The 19691-nt window shown below is 43.8% G+C and overlaps 1 protein-coding gene across 8 annotated transcripts in view; it reads left to right on the forward strand.

Moving 5' to 3' along the window:
* Window positions 1–848: 848 nt before the first annotated feature.
* MTMR2 (myotubularin related protein 2) overlaps window positions 849–19691 on the forward strand; it is a 63136-nt gene continuing 44293 nt past the window's right edge. For 2 of the 8 annotated variants that reach the window (XM_069015024.1, XM_069015045.1), the window contains exons 1-2: window positions 937–1025; window positions 2637–4527. In XM_069015024.1, the coding sequence (XP_068871125.1) occupies window positions 4430–4527 (98 nt within the window). In that variant the 5' untranslated portion in view covers window positions 937–1025; window positions 2637–4429. The other 6 variants (XM_069015027.1, XM_069015035.1, XM_069015025.1 and 3 more) reach the window with 6 other exon arrangements.

Genomic DNA, 19691 nt, shown 5'->3' on the forward strand with positions numbered 1-19691 from the left:
AAATGGGAAACAACAGAGAGAAACACAACAACTAATTTACTCCTTGCAGCTTGAAGAGGGATGATGTTTTGGTAACCATTCTACGGCCACAGACACAGGGTTTATCCTGTTTTGAGGTAGTATTTAAAACAGGAAGGTCCATTTGGACCGATGCTCCTAACATCGGATGCTCTTTACCGACAAACAGGCCTTTCTGGAAACCCACCTGCCTCCTAACACATCCCCAGTGGTTCATTATTTTTGCCACATGAGATTCTTGCCAAAACAGCCATACATTTGAAAGACATTTGCATCCTTTATATGGGAGGCTTAAGATACAGATCTCTCAGTTTTTGTAAGCAATGCCAAGAGCTTTTCTCTTGCTCTTCAACTGCTTCAAGGAACTGAACGTACCACGACCCTTCCTGCAGAACACTTGATACCGAGCCGTGCCTGCAAAGCCTTCCCGGGCACAGATCGCCACGGATGCATTCGAGCTTTCAGCCGGGTAACTTCACCGAGGGTCCATGCCAGCGCCCTGCATCCTTGACTCGTGTGATTGTGACCCGTCACCTTACACAGCCCCTGCTCTCAAGCATCAAGGGATGCTTGAGAGTGACCATTTCTTTGCCCTCAGGAACGACCACCGCGCTCCGGGGATGGAACTCGGGAGGTGCCACCTTCCCTTGGTTCTCAAGAGGACAAAAAGGGACATCGCGGCCCGCTCCGCACCCTCACGAACCAACCCCCACGCCCACCGGAGGGGCGGCCCGGAGGGCTGGCAGCGGCGCTGCCCCGCTCCCGCACCCCGCGGCGGGCGGCGGCTCGGCCCCTCCGCGCCCCGCCTCGGCCCGCCCCCCGCGCGGCACGCCGGGCCAGCATGGCCGCTTCCCGGCCCGCCGGGCGCCGGGCGCGGGGCTGAGGGACGCGGGGACACCGCGCGCCGCGGGGCCGCCCGGCATGGAGGGGAGCTCCAGCTGCGAGAGCCTCGGCGCCGGGCGGGCGGCGGCGGCGGCGCGGCCGCCCAGCGGCGACTCCCTGTCCAGGTACCGCCCGCCGCAGAGCCGTCGCCGCCCGCCCGCGGGGCTCGGAGGCCGGGGACCACCGCGGGGCGTGGGGGCAGAGGGAGGGAGCGGGGAGGGACCGCCAGGGAAGAAGAAGCCGAAGGGATGGAGCTGGTGCTGTTTGTTCCCTCCGTGGGCAGGAGGCTCCTGCGCTTCCCCGGGGTCGGGTCTCTCCTGCTGGGGTGTCCCTGCGCTGGGGGTGGCTGTGGGGTGACGGAGCAGGAAGGCAGGCGTGGGCTCTGCTCGGCTGCGGCACAGCCGCTTTCTCTTGCAGGCCTTTAGTCAGAGCAGGAGGTGCCACCCCCACCAGGCTCTCGGTAAATCCGTGCGCAGCCAAAGCAGTGCCCTTGGTACCTAAGGTGGAGGGATCTGGGAGATGGGCAGCACAGGTAAGCGTTGCTGGAAGGGCAGGCGCGGCACCCGCTTGGGAGCTGCCTTTCAGCACGGTGCCGTGCCCATGCCAGGCCTTGTCCTCTTCAGGAGCAAATTTCCTGGGGCGTGTTGAGCGTTTGTGGTTTTGCCATCATGGCTTTTTCTGAGAGCTTGACTTTGTGGGTTGAATGGCTTGTAATGCCATGTGAGTAATATTCAAGGTCCTTAAGCATGGAAGCCGAAAGGAGATTTTTGTGTTCTTCCCACCCTCCACGGGCTATCAGTGAAATTTGAATTTTGTGACTGAAAAGCATATCCTGTTTGGGCCTTGTGTTTGATGAAGGAGGTTGCGGTAGGGTAGCAAGAGCAGGCGCTGAGAGACTGATAGGGCTGGTGATGTGGGAGGCCCTGGTGTTGTGGTAGAGCCTGGGAGCAGGGTGACCTGATGGCTTCTGAAGGTAGTTCTGTCCCATTCTGGCTGCCCTTGCCATGCACAAGCTGCAGGATCACGGGATAACTTGGGTTGAAGAGTTCTCAGCATCCCTGAGTCCAGCCTCCTGCTCATACCAGAGACAGCTTTAAGATCAGATCAGGCTGCTTTTGGTTTTTACCCAGTTTGGTCTTGAAAAACTTACAAAGGTGATGTGCGCATAGCCTCTGTGGGCAGCCCATCAGCATCTCCTGTATATCTTCCACTGGCACTGGTGGCACTGGGCATGCGTTTTTGGTCCCCCAGAGCAGTCTCTCCCCAGTCTCTTCGCACAGGCATGGTGCTCCAGCCACACTATCCCAGTGGTGCTTCCCTGAACTCCCTCTAGCTCCCTGGAGACTTAACTGCACTGGGGGGCTAATACCTGCATGCAGTACTCCAGAAATGCTCCTCTGAAAGCTAAGTAGAGGGGGATCCTTCCCTGGATCTCCTGGCTCTGCCTCTGTTCTTAGAGCCCAAGATGCCAGTGGCCACTTTGTTGCCAGCATCTCCAAACTCCCATGCTTGGCTTCTACCCAGCTGCTCCTCAGACAGGCACTTGGGTTTCTTCATTCTTGGGTCCTTCCTGACTTCTGACTCTCATTTCACCCTTCTTCGTCAAATTCTTCTGTTCCCTGCTCTCTGTACTGGTTTCATTGTGCAGTTCTACCAGTGCCCTGCCAGATGCCAGCAGGCCTCTTTCGCCCTTACTTAACTGACCCATTATATTCTTCTTTTTATCTCTGCATCAGCTCAGGCAACTTGGACCCATCTGGAGGTCATTCACTGTGAGAGGCCTATGGACACTAAAGAGAGCTTAACTCAGAAGAGCCAGTGGCTACAAGGAAGCTCCTGTTGAGCCTCTCGGCAGCATGCCCTGCGCAGATGGAACCATGGGGAAATTGAGATGATAAATGTCTTTCTGTTGAGCATGCACAAGGCTGTGTCCTCCAAGTCCTGGAAAGGCCCAGACTCTTAAGAGATTTCTTGGGATGTAAAAAAAGCTTATTCAAAAGCTTTCAGAATCTCAAGTCTCTGCTTGAACATCTAGAACCCATAGAAGAAAGCTAGCCACTTGGGGGGGGTTAATGTACTCCAAACATAATACAGGTATTTGAAATAGATTAATGTTTTTCATCTGTAATTATTAATAAAAAGACCCTCATCTTGAGTTGGTGTATGCTGTAAAACTTTTTAGTTGAAATGGTTCAAGATTAGGGCAAACTTAAAGAAAATAAAACAAGGTTCTTGTAATGAGAGATGCCTGGTGACCTTCAGAATGTTTATTATCAGCTTCCCTTGGCAATCTAGTGATGCATATGCACAAATAAATAATTGTCTGTTAATTGGACAGTAGATTGATTTTCATCAGGTTTTTTTTTTCATTAAAGCTGTACTGCAATCTGATTCTATACATCAGAATAATTCTCTGAAGCTAATTGGACTATTTGTATGCATTGAAATATACTTATTTTAATTTCTGTGATTGTGATCTAACAGCTAGACCAGCTTCAAATTGTATCCTATGACACATTTTCACCAAATGATTTTGTTTAAAAGAAGTTAGCTTTGGGAATGATGTGAGGAACACAATGAATCATGAGGATGCTGTCATCAGTTTTTACAATCCAGTTTATTTAAAAGGAACAAAACCCAAAAAATGACTCAAAGGTCACTCATCCCAGAATCACCATTACCTAGCCTTGTGAAGCCTTACTGAGTTATAGTTACTGAATTGTTTTATGCAAGATTTAGAAGACTTGGAAAGATGCTAGTGATGCTAGTATGAAATACATACAGCAGGGCATTCTTTGGGTTTTCTCAGCTCCAGGTTGGAAGTGTTATTATTTCTACAGGTGCTTAAGATCTAGCTCCTCAAGTAGACATGCTTGATAGGGTTTACTTGTACATAAGGCTGCCCACATCCAAATAAGTGCCTTGAAGAACATTATAGGTTTTTCTTTTAGTGATGCACATGAGCTGTGGCAGTAAGGGCATTTGACAGTGAAAGTTGCTTTGATATTTAAATAGACCCCAGTAATGTGCAATACAGTCCTTGAGGAAGCCATAGGAATAATTAAACAAATGTTACCTGCTTTCTGTCCCAACTAGAAAAACACTGAAAAACTCCTAATGAGACTTACAGTGTAGTTGTTTGTACAGGGTAAAAAATCGCCAGCTCTCTGTGAAAATACCGAGTTAGTTTCAGATGAGCAGGTCACAGCTAATTAACTCAGCTGCCCTCACAGTTGTGCTGAAACAGCTATTCTGCTTTTCAAGTCTCAGCTGTCTGACCCAGTGCTGGCTTTGTGCAGCACAGCACTGGGTTCTGCAGCTCTCTGTGGTTTCCAAGGGTCAGTACTTAGGGTGGACATTCCCCTCCCATCCTGTTCTCATGGAAGACACATGACCATGAGCCAGCTACTCATAAAGAGCTGTGGTGGTATTTGATTAGCAACTTGCAAGACGTGCTTGTGTGTCTGCAGTGTCTGTCCAGAAACAACCTGTGAGACAGAAGAAGGAGTGAGGTAAAACACTGATTCATATGTTTGATGAGCTACAATATGGTTATGTCCAGAAGAGCAAGCTTTTTTCAATGTTATGGACTGTTGTTATATCTCTAGAATGGCCTGAGGATCCTGGGTGAGTGAGTAATAAACACAGTTCAGCTCTGCTAGTTATTCAGACTTCTTCCAAGACCATACTTAAAATGAATTTGTGGGTGGGTTTGTTGTATTGTTGATTTTGCAAATTTGAGGTTGCATCCAGACCCTCTGACCCTTGGAATTCAAAGGAACAGCCAAAAAATTTCTACCACAATCTTTTCCTTTCATGAAGGGAAAGTCAGACGGAGTCGTGTATGATTTTAGCAGAACACATGACTTTAGGAAAAAAAGTGGTGGCAAACTTCAGATATTTACTTTTCATTAAATGTATTTAGGCATTTTGTTCATGCAGCCTATGTGGTTATGTCCTGTTGTTTCTGAATGAGCTTGCATCTCTATTCCTCAGGAAAAGCATATCACAGTTCAGTCTGAACAACGGTCCAATAAGATATCTAAGAGGCTTTCTGTTAGGTCTGCTGAAGATAAATTTGTATTGCCTGTGCAAAAGTGTGGAGGTGATTGTACTGTAAAAAAAACTGCTATAGGAGATGTCAGTGCTATTTCAACATCAGTATAAAATGAGAGGAAGATAAGGCAGTGGGTAGATGTTTCCCACCAGCATGACTGTAGCAATGCTTGATGTTACCGCTTTTTTTGTTGCTTGTTATCACCTTTCTTCTGGTGTTTATCATCCACAGAGGTCTGCAGACATGGTGGATCCTATGCACTGCACTTTTACTGAAGCAGATGAGAACAATCATGCTCCTTGTCTTTATGTTTGCAGGGATAAATCTGAAAATGTAAACTCAGTGTAAATCAGTGCAGCAAGGTCTGTTGAACCAATAACTCCATGAGGTATGAACTCCCCCCTTGTCTCAAATAAGGCCCTGTCAATACCTGGTCTGATTTAAGGCTGTGTTGAAGGAATTCTTTCCCCATGGGTGAGAGTGATGCTGGAAAGAGTTGGGTCTGTGAGCTGTTGGCTGAGGAGGGCTTTAGCTGTAGCACCACATTGCTACCAGATGTATGAGCTTTGCTGATTGAGTTGTTTTGTGATGAGTCATTGAAGTTAGAGTTTGAAAGGGAAGATTTTTGCCAGCTTTGGTGTTTGGTGAAATGCGAGTAGCTGTCATTTTCCTCATGGGCTTTGAGAGCATTTCTTGCATTTGATTTCTTGTAAGTGCAAAGCAGGATTTCTCAGGAGTTGTTACCATTAAAGACAAGTACATTGCTGGGTGAGTGTTGATAATGAACTGGTTTTGCATCTCAGGAACTTAACACTATGCCTAGAACCAATTAGCGACTCCAGAGCAGTTCATTATCATTGATTTTAATAAATGAGTGATAATTTCTAACGCTTACTTGCAACTGAAATCCGTTCTGAGACGGGTGGCTTTCTTGTGTATTGTGAAGATAAATAGCAGTTTTGCCTGCATATAGATTTGCAAAGTGAGAAGAATCTTTTTAATAGTCTCAGGGTTTGGGCCAGAAAATAATGAAAATAACATTTAGTGAAAAAGACTTTAGAGCTTTTAATTTATAGCTGTGCACTTGTGAAGATAAACCATTGCCTCTAAAGAATTCACAGATTGCTTTTAGTAGCAATCTTCGCTATGCACATTTCTGCTCCTGCATTCAGCAGAAACCATTTCTACTTATCTCAGTGTGAGACCTTCAGTCTTAAAAGTTTTCCTCTGTCAGGCACATGTGCATCTCTTTGTCCCAGTTCTGCCCATTCAATAAAATGCTTTTTATTGATGACAAAAATATTAGTGTTTAAGTATATTTTTCATCTGAGAATATAAAATACAACTGACACTCACCTGTTCATTGTATTGTAATTAAGATTACATTGGTATTTAAAGGTCTCACAGGAATTTGCAGTATCATAGTTCTAGCTGCTGTACAGATGGCAATGCTTTCTGTGTTGAAGAGATGGGGACCAGCTATTTAATTGTGCCTAAGACAGGACTACTCTATTATTAATAATGCCTGGTGGGTAATTTTACTAAGCTCTTGGATGTGCAGTTGAATGCTGAGACTCCTTGCTGAGAGATTGGGCACAGAGTGAGAAAGTCCAAGGACGAGATGAGAAACTGCAGTGGAGACATGAGGCAAGATCTGACAACTGGCGAGGAGTGAAGCTAGGCTCAGAACACGACTCTCTTGAGTCCTATCAAGCACTGCCTTCTCTGAAGGGGGAAGGTAATGCTATGTTGACTAGCAATCTGTTTGCTAGACAGCTCTGAGTTGTGCATGTAGTTCCTTAACTGCAGGCTATTTATAGCAGAGGTGCAATTACAGAGCCTGAATTTTAAGATTGAAGATGACCTGATAATCCCAAATTACAGAATTCCTATCTGTTGCAATATTGTACCCCTGATAGGTTAACTGTCTTGAACATATTTTGTTACATATTTCTGATGTTTATCGTCTCCCTTCCTTTGCTAATTCTTTCACACCTCATGTATCCGGGCAAGAACTGCGTTTGGAAAGGTCATAATACCTCTTTAATGGCTCAGCAGATCGATTGTCCACATCTTTTTCATTAATCTTTTCCTGATGACCTGCTTTACTGATACTGGTTTTTCAGTGCTGGGGGTATCAGCAGTGTAAAAAGAGACCTGATCCATACACCAAAGAGCTTTTGTTGACTCAGGAGTTGGACTCGGTGATCCTTGTGGGTCCCTTCCAGCTCAGGATATTCTGTGTTACCAGAAAGCTTAGTCAAGGAAAACAAACAGCAGGCCTTCATTAGAAATGAAAGAAACAGTCCGGAGGTCACCTTGATACATGGCTGTTATGTACAAGTGTAGCTGTAATACAGCACACAAAAAAGTCTTTTTATTTGTCCATGGGAAGCCCATTCCACCATGAGGAAGAATGTGACAGGAAGGGAATGAAGTGCTTGGTTTGTAGAGGTGTCTGGGATAACCCAGGGAAGTGAGAATACAGGAGAGACACTGTCACAGTAATTACCCCATCTTCATTTTTAACTGAAATAACATCTGGCTCTTTTATTGCCCCAATAACTGGGAGCTAATTGAAGGAAAAAATCAATGAAAGACAACAAAATATCAGTGGAGCTTTTCAAGTATTTGCTTTTCCCTTTCCTGCCATCTCTAGTTACTTTTGCCAGAGCATGTTCTCACTCAGTAATTTTCCAGTGATTTCAAGGTAGCTCTTTTCTTTGTTTCTTTCTTGCTTCTCTGCTCCATGAATTCTTTGCCGTTGCTTTCTAAACCCTGATATATTTAATGAAGAGAAAGTGTTAGCAGTTTTTGAGTCCATAACCCCTTCAAGGTGATTTTCTAGTAGTTTTGTTAGCTCTGTACAAATGCTCCCACTTTACAGATCTGGCTTCTGTAGTCTTCTGGCCATGGCTCCAGAATCATTAATGCTGGGTCACCCAATGATTCAAATTTGATCTGGGTCAGGTGTGGGTGTGTGATCATATTTCTGCTGAACTATTTGGAAAAACTGGAGTTTATGGGGTTTTTTTTCTTTGTTCTGGGAAGACTGGCAACACCTGTTTAGAATAAAACCATGTTTTTATCTGGATTTATTTACTGTGATGTAGGGACTACGTGTCCATACAAAGTGTTACACACAAGACCTTGTTCACAGGCAAAAAGGCAGTGCGTTTTCATATAGCAAAGAATTTATTCTTAGTGTAACTGAATTTTTGGAAGTCTAACCATGATTAGTCCAGATGCAATTATTACCAAAAAAGAAAGAATAATAATGCAGTTAAAACTGTCATACATTAAGTTCTTGGTTTCTACCCCTCTTTCTGGTGTTACATTCACCCATCTTCTGTTCCTCTGGGTGCCAAGGCTGCTGATTTTATTCTGGTAGTAGTGGATGTTAGAGCAAATTGTCAGCATCTGGAGTCCTTTGCTGGGAGAATATGAGGTTCATCACGTTGACTCTTCTCTTTCTTCACTGTAGGATCCACCTGGGGTCATTTCAGTGTGTTTTTTCTTCATTGGTCTGCAGTTCCACGCTGCATCTGAGTTTTTGCTATATATAGTTGCATTTATGGGTATTAAATACAATTTCTTTGTTCTCCTTGTTACCTCTGAAACCAGTTTTGTCCAGCTCCAGGTCTGCGTTTCTTTGATTGATCATTGGTGAGTTGTTTATGGCCATGGTCTCAGGTGCCAAGCCTGTGCCCCATTTCTCATCCTGTGCCTCTACTCTTCCATGCCACATCCTGTGTCTCCACTTCTCCAGTCCTCTGCTATGGTACCTGGCCAGTTACAGAAATTGCACCTAAACCAGTTCAACCAAAGCTACAAGCAGGCCAAGAAAAGTTAAGACAAAGCAAAAGTGACAAGTTCTGAGGCCTTGAAAATTCACGGCTTATGGCCTATGAAGAACAATGGCAATACTGAATGACAGGGCTAAAGTTAACCCAACTATGTTTTCTGTACAAAATATAACTGCTGGAGTGAATATACCTCTGATCATTGCTTGGTGTTTTGTGATCAAAGTATTTGTTGCATTTTTATCCTGGTACAAAATGCACTAATACATGAATTACTGAGCTGAACCATAGCCTCATTCGTACCTTCTGACTTTAGTGAAAATAAAGCATTTGTGCTGTTTTTATTGCTGTGTTAATAAATCCTATTGTTGACTTCAGTTGATATCACTGCTCAATGGTCTTCTCGAAGAGAAGGATTGTACACATTGGTAATAGGACTGCCCTCATGAACAGGTTCAGCTAAATCTGCCCATGAAAGGGCTGGAGGCTGGGAGTGAGTTGGTTACACTTGTGAGATTGAAGGGCCTGTCTGCCTGCTGTGGAGAGCAGATGCTGAAGGTAAGGACAGGTCACTGGGACCTGTAGTACCGGAGATGAACTGCTGAAGGATGGCTGTCAAAGTCAGTATTTAACCAGCAGATGGATGCCTTTACCTAATGCAAAGTGATCAGCATCTTACCTGTAAGTAAAACCTCTCCGAAAAGAAATGAAAAATGTGGGATCTTCTGCTCATATTTTACCTAATTTGACTTTTGGGGAAGACTGTTCTTGAAAATTCAGGCTGTGTCTTCCAGTCTGAGAATGGATACCTCACTCCCACACTGAAAATGAACCCCCACACCTTATGAGGGAGTACTTCCCAAGTCTTTTTCCTCAAAGGTGAAGCAACATGCTAGCAGAGTAGTCGTTAAATACCAGGGTGTGAGAAGGAGGATGTGGGGGGTCTGTTGGTGGATGTGCTCAGGACTTGTGCCAGCAGAGCAGTCTTGGGCCTTCAGTATTCCCACCTGTTTGGGTATAGCTTCTGCTGATCACTGCTGCCTCCAGCACCACAAAGAGACAGAGTTCATCTTTTTTTGCTAAAACATACTCTGATTCTAGACTGCACATTCTCATTCCACTTTCTGCTTCCACCTTTCATAAAGAAAAATACAAGCATCCTGCATGAGATTTTTCTCATCTGGTTGGGTTGATACAAAGTTCTGGTAGTCTCTGGGTTGGTGGGGTTTGTTTTGTTTTGTTGTGGGTTTTTTTGTAGACAATGAGGAAGAATGAGTCATCTCAGTTTCTCCACGGTGACTCTAAGTAGAGCCTACAGTGAGTAATTCAGATGTGACCACCTACACAGAACTCTCTCCCCATCATTGTGGTAAGGGCAAAGAGAGCATTGAATTTGGGTTGTTCTCAACTCCAAAAAAAGAAGGAGCTATTTCTTAATTCACAGCATTCCTCTTTTTTACATGTTAACTAAATATATTTGCAACTGAGAAGAGAGCAGAGATTTGTAATCTGGTTTCCTAAGTCCCATTTCTCCATGTACGTATGTATATCTGTCTAGTTTATCGACTAATAATTTTTGTAACATTTGGACAGTTTTAGCCATGCTTGACAGAGGAGTGAAAATAGTAACTTACGACAAGTTTTGCATTTAAGCAAAAATGGAGCTAGGAAGGGAGGGCACGTCAGTTCTTCCATTACAGAAGAAGTTTGTTTCATTTCCAACAGAAGGGAATACCTAGATAAGAAGGATGTCATGAATATGTGCAGATTGTTTTGGACAAGGCTTCTCTCAAGTTGGAGAAATATGTTATATTCTCTCATTTTTGCATTTCCTTCTTTCCCTTTGCTTTCTCTGGTGTCTGCAAAAGGCTGTGTTCAGTTAAACAAAGCAAATACAAACTACTCTGCCACAAGACACTGATCTTCAGGAAACCAGGGTAGGATCTCATTCAGGTTGCTCTATCTCCATGGGAAGTAGGTATCTAAAACCTCCCTACCCTCAGTGGATTCAATACACTCCACAAGTAATCCAGTAGAGTAGAGATCAGTGTCCACTCCAGGAGGGCTGAATTGTTTTCTAAACTCCGCTGCCTGGATTTCCGTTGGCTAAGCAGAAGTAGAGACACCCATGTTATCCACCAGCCAGGGGCGAACCATTCTGACCTCATTGATCCTACTCCTTTTTGAGTTAGTTGGTTTTTCACATACACTGATTTCTGCTTGAGGAAGCAGAAGTGGCAGGAGGAAGTGGCTGTGGGTGATCTTAGATTAGCCCTCATTTCAGATGAATGAGCACTGATGTACAGAAAATCCTCAGATGAGCTCGCATAGTTTGTGTTCCTCATTTCATTGCAAGGCAGAAGAATTTGAAAGACTTTTGTTTTCAACATGTACCCTGGAAGTTCTTCCTCATGTTGAGATGGAACTTCTTGTATTTTAGTTTATGGCCATTGCTCCTCATCCTGTCACTTGGCACTACCAAAATGAGTCTGGCACCATCCTCTTGGCATCCACCTTGGAGATAATGATGAGATTCCCTTCTCAGTCTTCACTTCTCACACAAATGCTCGGTGTTTTTGAAAACATCCTATGTTGTCTTAGGTTGAATTTCTGGAAATAAAGCCCCTAAATTGTCGAATGCTTGTCTGACTTGAGCCTTGAGATTTTGCTAGAGACCAATTTCATGCAGGGGCTGAACTATCAAGAGAGTAAAGGTGTTCTCAGACTTTTTTTTCTGAGCTGGATGTGACAGGGCACATGGCTGCGTAGTGTCTGTGAAAGCTTAGCAAGGTGTTACAGTTTTGCTAGGTGATACAAGACTCTCCATATTGGCTATATTTATACACCCTTTCCACCTTCTTTTGATTTTCCCAGGATGGAACAAGTAATGTCGTTGATTAGTAAATCGCTGGTATTTTTAATTCCTGTGGGTGTTAGGTTTATTGGGGTGAGGGGGTTGTGTGGTATGTGTTTTAAAGAAAATCAGAATGTTTAACAATATGTGTTACACTCTAACTAAGGTGTTTCTTAAATAGCGACATAGGAAGGAAGCTAAAGAAAAACTGAGAGAGCACATGAACTGTGAGAAGTACACGTATATTTGGTTAATATATACACAATTTGTTCTTAGTAAGTAACTAGAAATTGAGGCACTGCCAGAACACAAATAATAAAAGAGAAGTTATATCCATCTTTTTATTCAGTTCTTATTTCTGTCCTAAGTACTTACTAATGTAATTTTTGTTTCTCTTTCTTTCCTTGATCAAGTTAATAGATTTTTCCTAAAAAATAAAAATAAAAATTAACAACCAAATAAAAGATTTGATATTCTGTGTTTCAATTTTTTAAATTTCTCTTTGCTCGCCGGTTCTGGACTAGTTTTTGCAACTTAGCATGGGAATGTCTGAATTTGCAACAAAATCCTGATCGTTTTTTACTTGTCTGTCTTTCTCTGGCTTGATGAGTTTTTAAAGGAAGGGTGTCAGTGTTTAGAGGGTAGATATAAATATTGATTAACTGCAAGGGTGATTTTGAATTGCGTGTAGGATTTCCATCATGGCTTTTGTCTTCACTCAAAGTGCTTGTGGAGACAGTTAAATGTTGCCAGCTCTCTTTCTCCTGTGGGGTACAGTGGGAAATCCAAGTTTGCTCTGATGGAGGAAATAGCAGAACCACCCAGGTGTCTTAGTTCTCTGCCACAAGACATCCTGAGCCCTGGAATCAGCATTTTCCACAGGCAGGGCTAAGAGACAGTGGGTGTTCTTGCAGCACCAGGAAACACTTGAAGCTGGATTTGTGAGTTCCCTTTTTGCCAGAGCAGTCATGCAGCATGGAGATTCCCTTGGCAGAGGTGGCCGCTGGGGCTGTCTGGGGGAGAAGGCTGCAGGTCAGGACATGTGCTGGTTCATCACGGCCCAAGAGATCTCTTGCCAGACATCTTGTCAATCAGCAATCTCCCTGATGGCTTTCTGTCTGTCCCTGTGTAGCGCTGCTTCAACCATCTGAAGCCTGAGGTGCTGGAATGTCTCCACCTCAGACATATTTTTTTGACCTAGAAATAGTTTTTCAGGGCAGGCAAGATCTTCTTCACTTCTAGTTTAGTCCTGCCCTCTGCAGCATCTGATATTTGAAAACAAAGGCTCTGGCTTCTTCTGAACAATACCAGGGATGCCAAAAAGCATAACAATGACCCAGTGTGTAGGAAGGCACAGAGAAGAGCAGGTGGGAGCACTGTTCTAGCAGACAACCTTGTTTATGTTGACAGTAAACAGGGTTGTGTTTTGAACCTCTCTTCATCTTACAGTCTTAATTTATTTTCAATGCTAAGGGCCTGTGCTGGTGATTGGAAACCCCTAAGCTTTGGAGTACAGACCCAGATGTGTGCAGCATCTCTAGGAAGTCTGTCAAGCCTTCCTCCAAAAGCCTAGGGTAGTAGAGCCAGACAGACAGGGCTGCCTTTCCATTGTGTGTCACCTGGGGAAGGTGGGATGACTGCCTTGCCCACAACTCCCTGCTCAAACTCCTAATGCTGCAAGCAGAAATGCTTGTACTGAGGTGGATTTTACAATCCAAACATTTCCGTTAGGAACTGGAATCAGACCAAAATACTGGGTTATCAGCCTGTTTGCAGAAGTTAGTAACTAACTTTGGACTCTCTGGATATGGGCTGAAATTAAATTGGTGGAACAGAGTCAAAATGTCAGTTCCCTGCGGAAGTCTAAAAACTTCTTGAATTTTTTTTTTCTTCTTTTCTCTTGTAGCTGAGCATCATGCCATACCAGCTGGGAGCTTGTTAGAAACCAAACTTCCCTCTTTTCCTCTCATGAATACAGATCATTTTGTAGTTATCTTTCTTGTGCTGATCAGACAATATTGAGTCAGGGGTCTCATAGCTCCTGTTTTTCCTGGTTTTTGCCTTCTGGATTGTTGACTCACGAGCATGATACTGTGGGCTCCTTGCTGTTATTAATTACATGATGCATATTGATTTGTCTTTGGGCGTTGGTCTTTATTCTTGGAATCTTGCAAATATTTTAAACAATCAGCCTATTGTTTAGCCAGTGCTCTACAAACACTGTAGGCCTTTTGTGAATTTCAGTTTAAAAAAAATAATAAAAGAATGACTAATGGAGCACAAACGGTGCTTATGACACTGTAGTCCATTGTGTAACTATTGAGAGCAAAATTTGCATTCCTAGAAAAGCTTGTTCACAGTCAAAATATAGGACATTCTCTTTATGGCTCATGGGAAAAGATGTACTGTATATTCAGCTCAGGATGCTACTTGGAAGGATCAACTTTTAAAAAATCTCATTTTCTTCCCTTGGAACATTGAAGTCAGACTGAGACCCAGCTTTGCTTGGCAACAGAATTGGCTTTTTCATTCAGGCAAGTGGCATGGGGGGGCTGTTTTAGGTTTGTCCCATACATGCACCATGATTTATATGCTAAAATGGCTTCTCTTTAAGATGATGGCAAACTCTGACATGATGGCCCTTTTGAATAGCGAGAATACATTATTATATAATGTAAGTGTCTGCCTTCTCTGAATGCCAGAGGCAGCCTGGCAGTTGGTGCTTTTCTTTCCTTCAAAAGTGTATTTGTTTATGGCTTTTAGTTCTTCCCCTCTGAGGTTGTCAAGCAGAGGTTAAAGTGCAATCTTTAAATGTTTAGAAAAATTGTAAGTTCCAGTCAGCTCACCTGAAACTAATAGCTGTCTGTCCTGCATGTGCCTACAAAGATGGTACTGGGTGCTCAGATGGGTAAGGGTGCATCTCATAACATGCTATGGGTAGTTTCCTGTGGCATTTGTCGTCCAGGTAGGATTAGCCTGTTTTGACTTTCTAGTTTGCTGTGAAGAATTAAGATCCAGTCGCTGCTTGCTGGAGATAGCACTCCTTTGTCTGTCAGCAAAATGTCTTTGGGAAAGCAGTTGCCTGTTACAATGGGCACATGTCATGGCAATCACTGTGTGATTCCTGTCCTGGGAGGGATGGTGTTAAATGCTAAAACTTAATTTACAGCAGCAGGGCCTGTTCTGGCCCCATGGCAAAGTGGAAGCCAGCATAGAGTGCCCAGCTCCTGCTGCAAGGCTCTGGTTCTGTCAGATGCCAGCTGAGCTTTCAAGTGCTTGCCTGGAGAGGGGCGTGTGAGGGACTTCTGAGGACACTTAGGAGTATGTGTGTATACACAGATAAGGACTATGGGGACCACTTAGCCATAGCACAGATCCATGGAGTTGCTGCAAATGGGAGAGTCTGATGTGGGCACCAGCTGGGTGTCCCAGGCCAGTTCAGCCAGTACTGGCTAGGACAGAGTCATATTCATGGGGAACAAGCACCAGTTTGTCTCCTCTGCTCTGATGTGACTCAGGAGGTTTTCCAGTATTACTTTTTTCTTCTCTTGAAGAAACAGGAGTGTTGGAAGTATTGAGGAGGGAGTGTTGTCAGTCTGAGCTTGGGAAGTGAGCGGGGAGCGCTCAATACCTCTGCAGCATTATACTTTTAAGAGAACTGCCCAAGTGCTACAAGTGCTTCTATTCATGGCCTTGCAGTAAATTCAAATCAATTCAAATCAAGCTCTCTTGGCATCTGAAGTTTCCAAATGAAATTGTATTTACCACTCATCATCATTAATTTGCAGTTTTCACCTTGATTAATTTTTAAGAATGCACATAATGAGAAACTTTAAAAAAAACAGGAAGAGAGGAAATGGAAATTTGCCCTCTACAGTGTTTTTCTCATTTATGACCTCTGTGCCTGAAACTGTATTGCTCAGTGGTGCATTTTGTCACCTGTTTTCCATGTCAGTTCAGTGACTATTGAAACAAAATATTCTGTTTGATACAAAAGAAATGGTGTGAGCAGCTCATGCCAATTAGTGTCTGAGTAATTGGCACACCTTTGCAAGCAATTTGAAGCAGCTGCTTGTTGTACTGACAGGGAAAAAATATTCTTAAAGAGGGTGCTGGAAAGGTGACTCTATCATCACTGACTACTGATTTTGGTTGTGTTATTTATAGGAGTGAGCCAGGTTAGTATTTTAAGACATTGGTATAAAAAATAGGTGTCCTCAAACACTATGCATGTACTGTAAATAAAATGGGCATATTTTCCAGAGGTGTGTTTTTCATCTGTTCCATCAATTTTTTGTAGAGTTCTGGGTGTTAAATTCATATGCATATTCCTGCTCCTGGATTTAGGAGGGGAGCTTTAGGAATCAGAACGTAATCTTTTTTCTTCCTTTTTATGGTCTCTGTTTTGTTTTTATTTTGTTTTGTTTTGTTGTTGTTTGTTTGTTTGTTTTTTTAGACAGTGTCTTGTTTTGAAGCAAGATAAAAGTCTCTTTTTAACTTTTCAGTCTGAGCAAGTGTCATAGAACCATAGAATGGTTCGGGTTGAAAGGGACCTTAAGGATCATCTAGTTACAACCCCCCTGCCGTGGGCAGCGACATCTTCCACTAGACCAGGTTGCTCAAAGCCCCATCCAACCTGGCTTTGAACACTTCCAGGAATGCAACATCCACAACTTCTCTGGGCAACCTGTGCCAGTGCCTCACCACTCTCATCGTACCCAGTTCCTTTCTGCATAGGATTTACTTGTCTTTGGGAAGGTGTATATAATTTATGTTCTTGCTGATGAGAAGTTTAGTAGAATGACTATATGTATACTTTATGTTTCTGCTGAACACAATGAGGAACACCTCTAAGAGCTTGCTCAGAAATGACCATTCTCAGTAATTACAGGCTGAGATGGTTTAGCCAGATCACACCTCGTATTCATTTTGTGGCTTTTGTCTAAGGTTTTGCCAGAAGTTATTGTCCGGTTTTAAGTGATGCATGAAATTGGTTGTTGTGACATTTCTCTTGAGTCACAAGACTAAGAGAAGAGGTTATACAGAGTGGTCATCCTTAGGCCTGGTGTTCACAGAAGGCTCTTCATAGAGATCTAGTAGAAGTTTTTCTTGCCTCTGGAGTGTGGAGACAGCAAAGTAAAATATCCCATGTTTGGAGTATGAAGAATGTTATATTAAGTTCCCTACAGCAGGGGTAAGGATACAGGTAGGAGAGCTCAATCCTGCAGAAATGGTGCATTTGTCTGCATCAGGTTAAAACTTCAGGGCTTCACGGTTTGATTCTGGTAGTTTCTTTGCGTCTTTGTGCTTATCTTCTACCTGACTTGGATTCACTGTCATGCTCAGATCCTCACAAGGTCAAATCACCCTCTTCAGAAGCTGTACTTGTGCTTTCTGCTTGCAGGGAAAACTATTGCTTCTCTATGCTAGGAAAGAAAGAGCTTCTTAGTCAAACTCTTAGTGCAACAGTTGCCAAAACAAATGGCTACTACGAGTTTTTGTTTCTCTTCCGGGGCTTTCTTATACATCACATTTTTCACATTGCAGGGAGATTGCCTTGTATCATTAATGGCAAATGCCATTTAATGATACTTTTTGAAGTGGCTTAAGGCACTATCACCAGTTTCACCCAAAATATTTGCCCTGCACATTCATAGTTTAACAGGTCAGGTTTGTGCATGGCAGACACTTCTGCTTACAGCTTCTTTCCATCTTTGTTGACAGTTTAAGCTCAGCACACTGGCATACCTTCAATTCTGCTACGGGTGCAGTAATACCTTTCAATTGCCTGAACAGGAACCACCGGAGGGCATCTGTCTGAGTCTGAATTATGTTTGAAAACCATCTGGCATATTGTGGGATAGTCCTAATAATAACAATGAACACTTTATCAGCAGTTGAGTCACCGTGCTTGGTTTCCAGTGTAATTCTCGTATTAGTTGCATGTATGTATTCCATATAGCCAAAGGGTTACTACTACGTGCAGATACTGTATAAGACCATTGTGCTGACAGCTTGCATTTGGACTCATTTATCATTCAAAATCTGGCTATAAAGAAAAACATTTAAATAATGAAAATAATTACCAAGATGAAAGACACAGATCAGTGTTAGTTGCATCCCAGACCTGTCTCCTGCTTCTGCGTGGGGGAAGCATGAGGAGTGGAGTAAATGGGGATGGCAGTCACAGGAGTAAGGTGCTTTCCCTGAAGGTGCTTTTGACCTGTTGAAGGGGATCTCTTTTCATACTTAACACAGACATCCATCAACAAGGACAGTGCAGAGTTGCCTGGGCCTGAAGCATGGGGAAGAGAAATGCTCTGGGAGGTCCTTGGTCTTCCCTGGTTCCTCACAGGAACTCACTTATTTTCCTGTTGGCAGAGCTCAAAGTATTTTGTGAATCTATGTTGTTCCCCAGAACCTTAACGAGGTTCAGAGATAATACTGTAATTTTGCATGTTTAAGTAGTATTGAACCAGACCTTCAGCTAGCAGCGACTGGCACAGCTCTAGTGACTTTTAACCCTGGCTGAAATCTGTCCAAACCTACCTGTGTTCTCAGATGTTTGTCAGGTGCCCCCCAGCCCAGCACTTACATGTGCCCATCGTGCCCTGGCCATCCCTCAGGTCTTCTCTGTGTTGCCTTACTGGTGAAGCACAGCTGTTGGGGGTTTGTCCCTGTGAGAACAGAATGTCCTCAGTGGGGTCCTCAGCACATTAAACTGATGCCAGACATACCCGTCCGGCTGCCAAAAGTACTGCACAAGACAGCTTTAACTTTACATTGGCAAAAGCTGGGATAATGTGCAGAAGCCGTGACAGAAGCATGAGTAAATGATTTGCCTGAGATGATGCAGAAGAGCTGGTGGCAAAGCATGGAGGGAGCTCTGGTCTCCTCACTCTGAGTTTGTGTGCTGGTCCTAGGATGCTCTCCTGCTGTCCCCCACCCAAAGGCATATGAAACTGTGTGGTTTGAGGATCTTTGCTGTTGGAGTGGCAGCAGAGGAGAGCTAAGATTGACTAAACCACTGAAACTAATAAACTTCTCATGTGCACTCAGGGACATCAGATTAATTAGTTTGCTAAGCAGTGGAGCTGGAGCTGGAGCTGGAGCTGGCCTGACAACAATAAGAGGAGGGAGGTGCAAACCAGCAGCCGTTCTGCTGTCTGCTCCTTCCTTCCATCTCAGCTCTCTGGAAATGGCAGATGAGGAGCACAGAGGTAGCGAGCCAAGCATATGCAACCTATGCATACTGTGCCAAGCAGCATAATCCAGGGGTATTGTTCGCTCTGTGTGCAGGCGTTGCTTCCCAAAAGCTCCCGCTGATGTCACTGGAGGGAGGCTTCACTGGTGGTTTCTGCAGGAGCACAGGGACATTGGTGCGGGGAGCTTTTGAAAATCCACTTCTAAAATGCAAATGCTTTCCTTCTTTAACAGCCACTTGAAGCCAAGCATGATCAACAAACACAAAACACTTTCACAGCTCAGACATGCTGTGGATTATGGTTCTCCCCCCTTTTCCTTTTTCCTTTTATTTTCCTTTTTCCCCTGCGTAATGCAGTTTGCCCCTTAGTTTGACAAAGTGAAATTAATTAACAATTTCATAAAAGTCTTTGGTTTACAATGATTAGATAATCGCTGCTTGTGTGTTAAGCAGTCACTGGGAATGTACCCAGGCAGACAAGTTATGTCAGCAGCAAAACTGGTGAAATTTTGATCCTTTTGTTAGCACTCTCCCTCCCTGAGAGCTGTTCAGAGCAGGTTAGACAGACAGCTCTTGAGAGCTGTTTGGGTCTAGCTTGTCCTAGCTTTGGGGCAGAGAGACTAGCATGCTCCACTAAACCTGTCCAGCCTTTCCAGCTCCCTTTTCTGTCCCCAAAGGATGGAAATTTTTGATGCAAATGCTCCTACGAATAGGTTACTGTGCCCAGTGATGTCGCAGCGGTTGCTTGGTTGAGTAGGCTGTCCTGCGTGGTGGACAGGGCCAGGTCAGCTGCTGGTGTGCCCTGGCTTAGGTACTTATCCCTGTGCAAAAGGATTTGTAAACTCAGCAGAGTTGCTGACCTTTAAAATGCAT

The sequence above is a fragment of the Aphelocoma coerulescens genome, chromosome 1 (assembly GCF_041296385.1).
Source record: "Aphelocoma coerulescens isolate FSJ_1873_10779 chromosome 1, UR_Acoe_1.0, whole genome shotgun sequence".
NCBI lineage: Eukaryota > Metazoa > Chordata > Aves > Passeriformes > Corvidae > Aphelocoma > Aphelocoma coerulescens.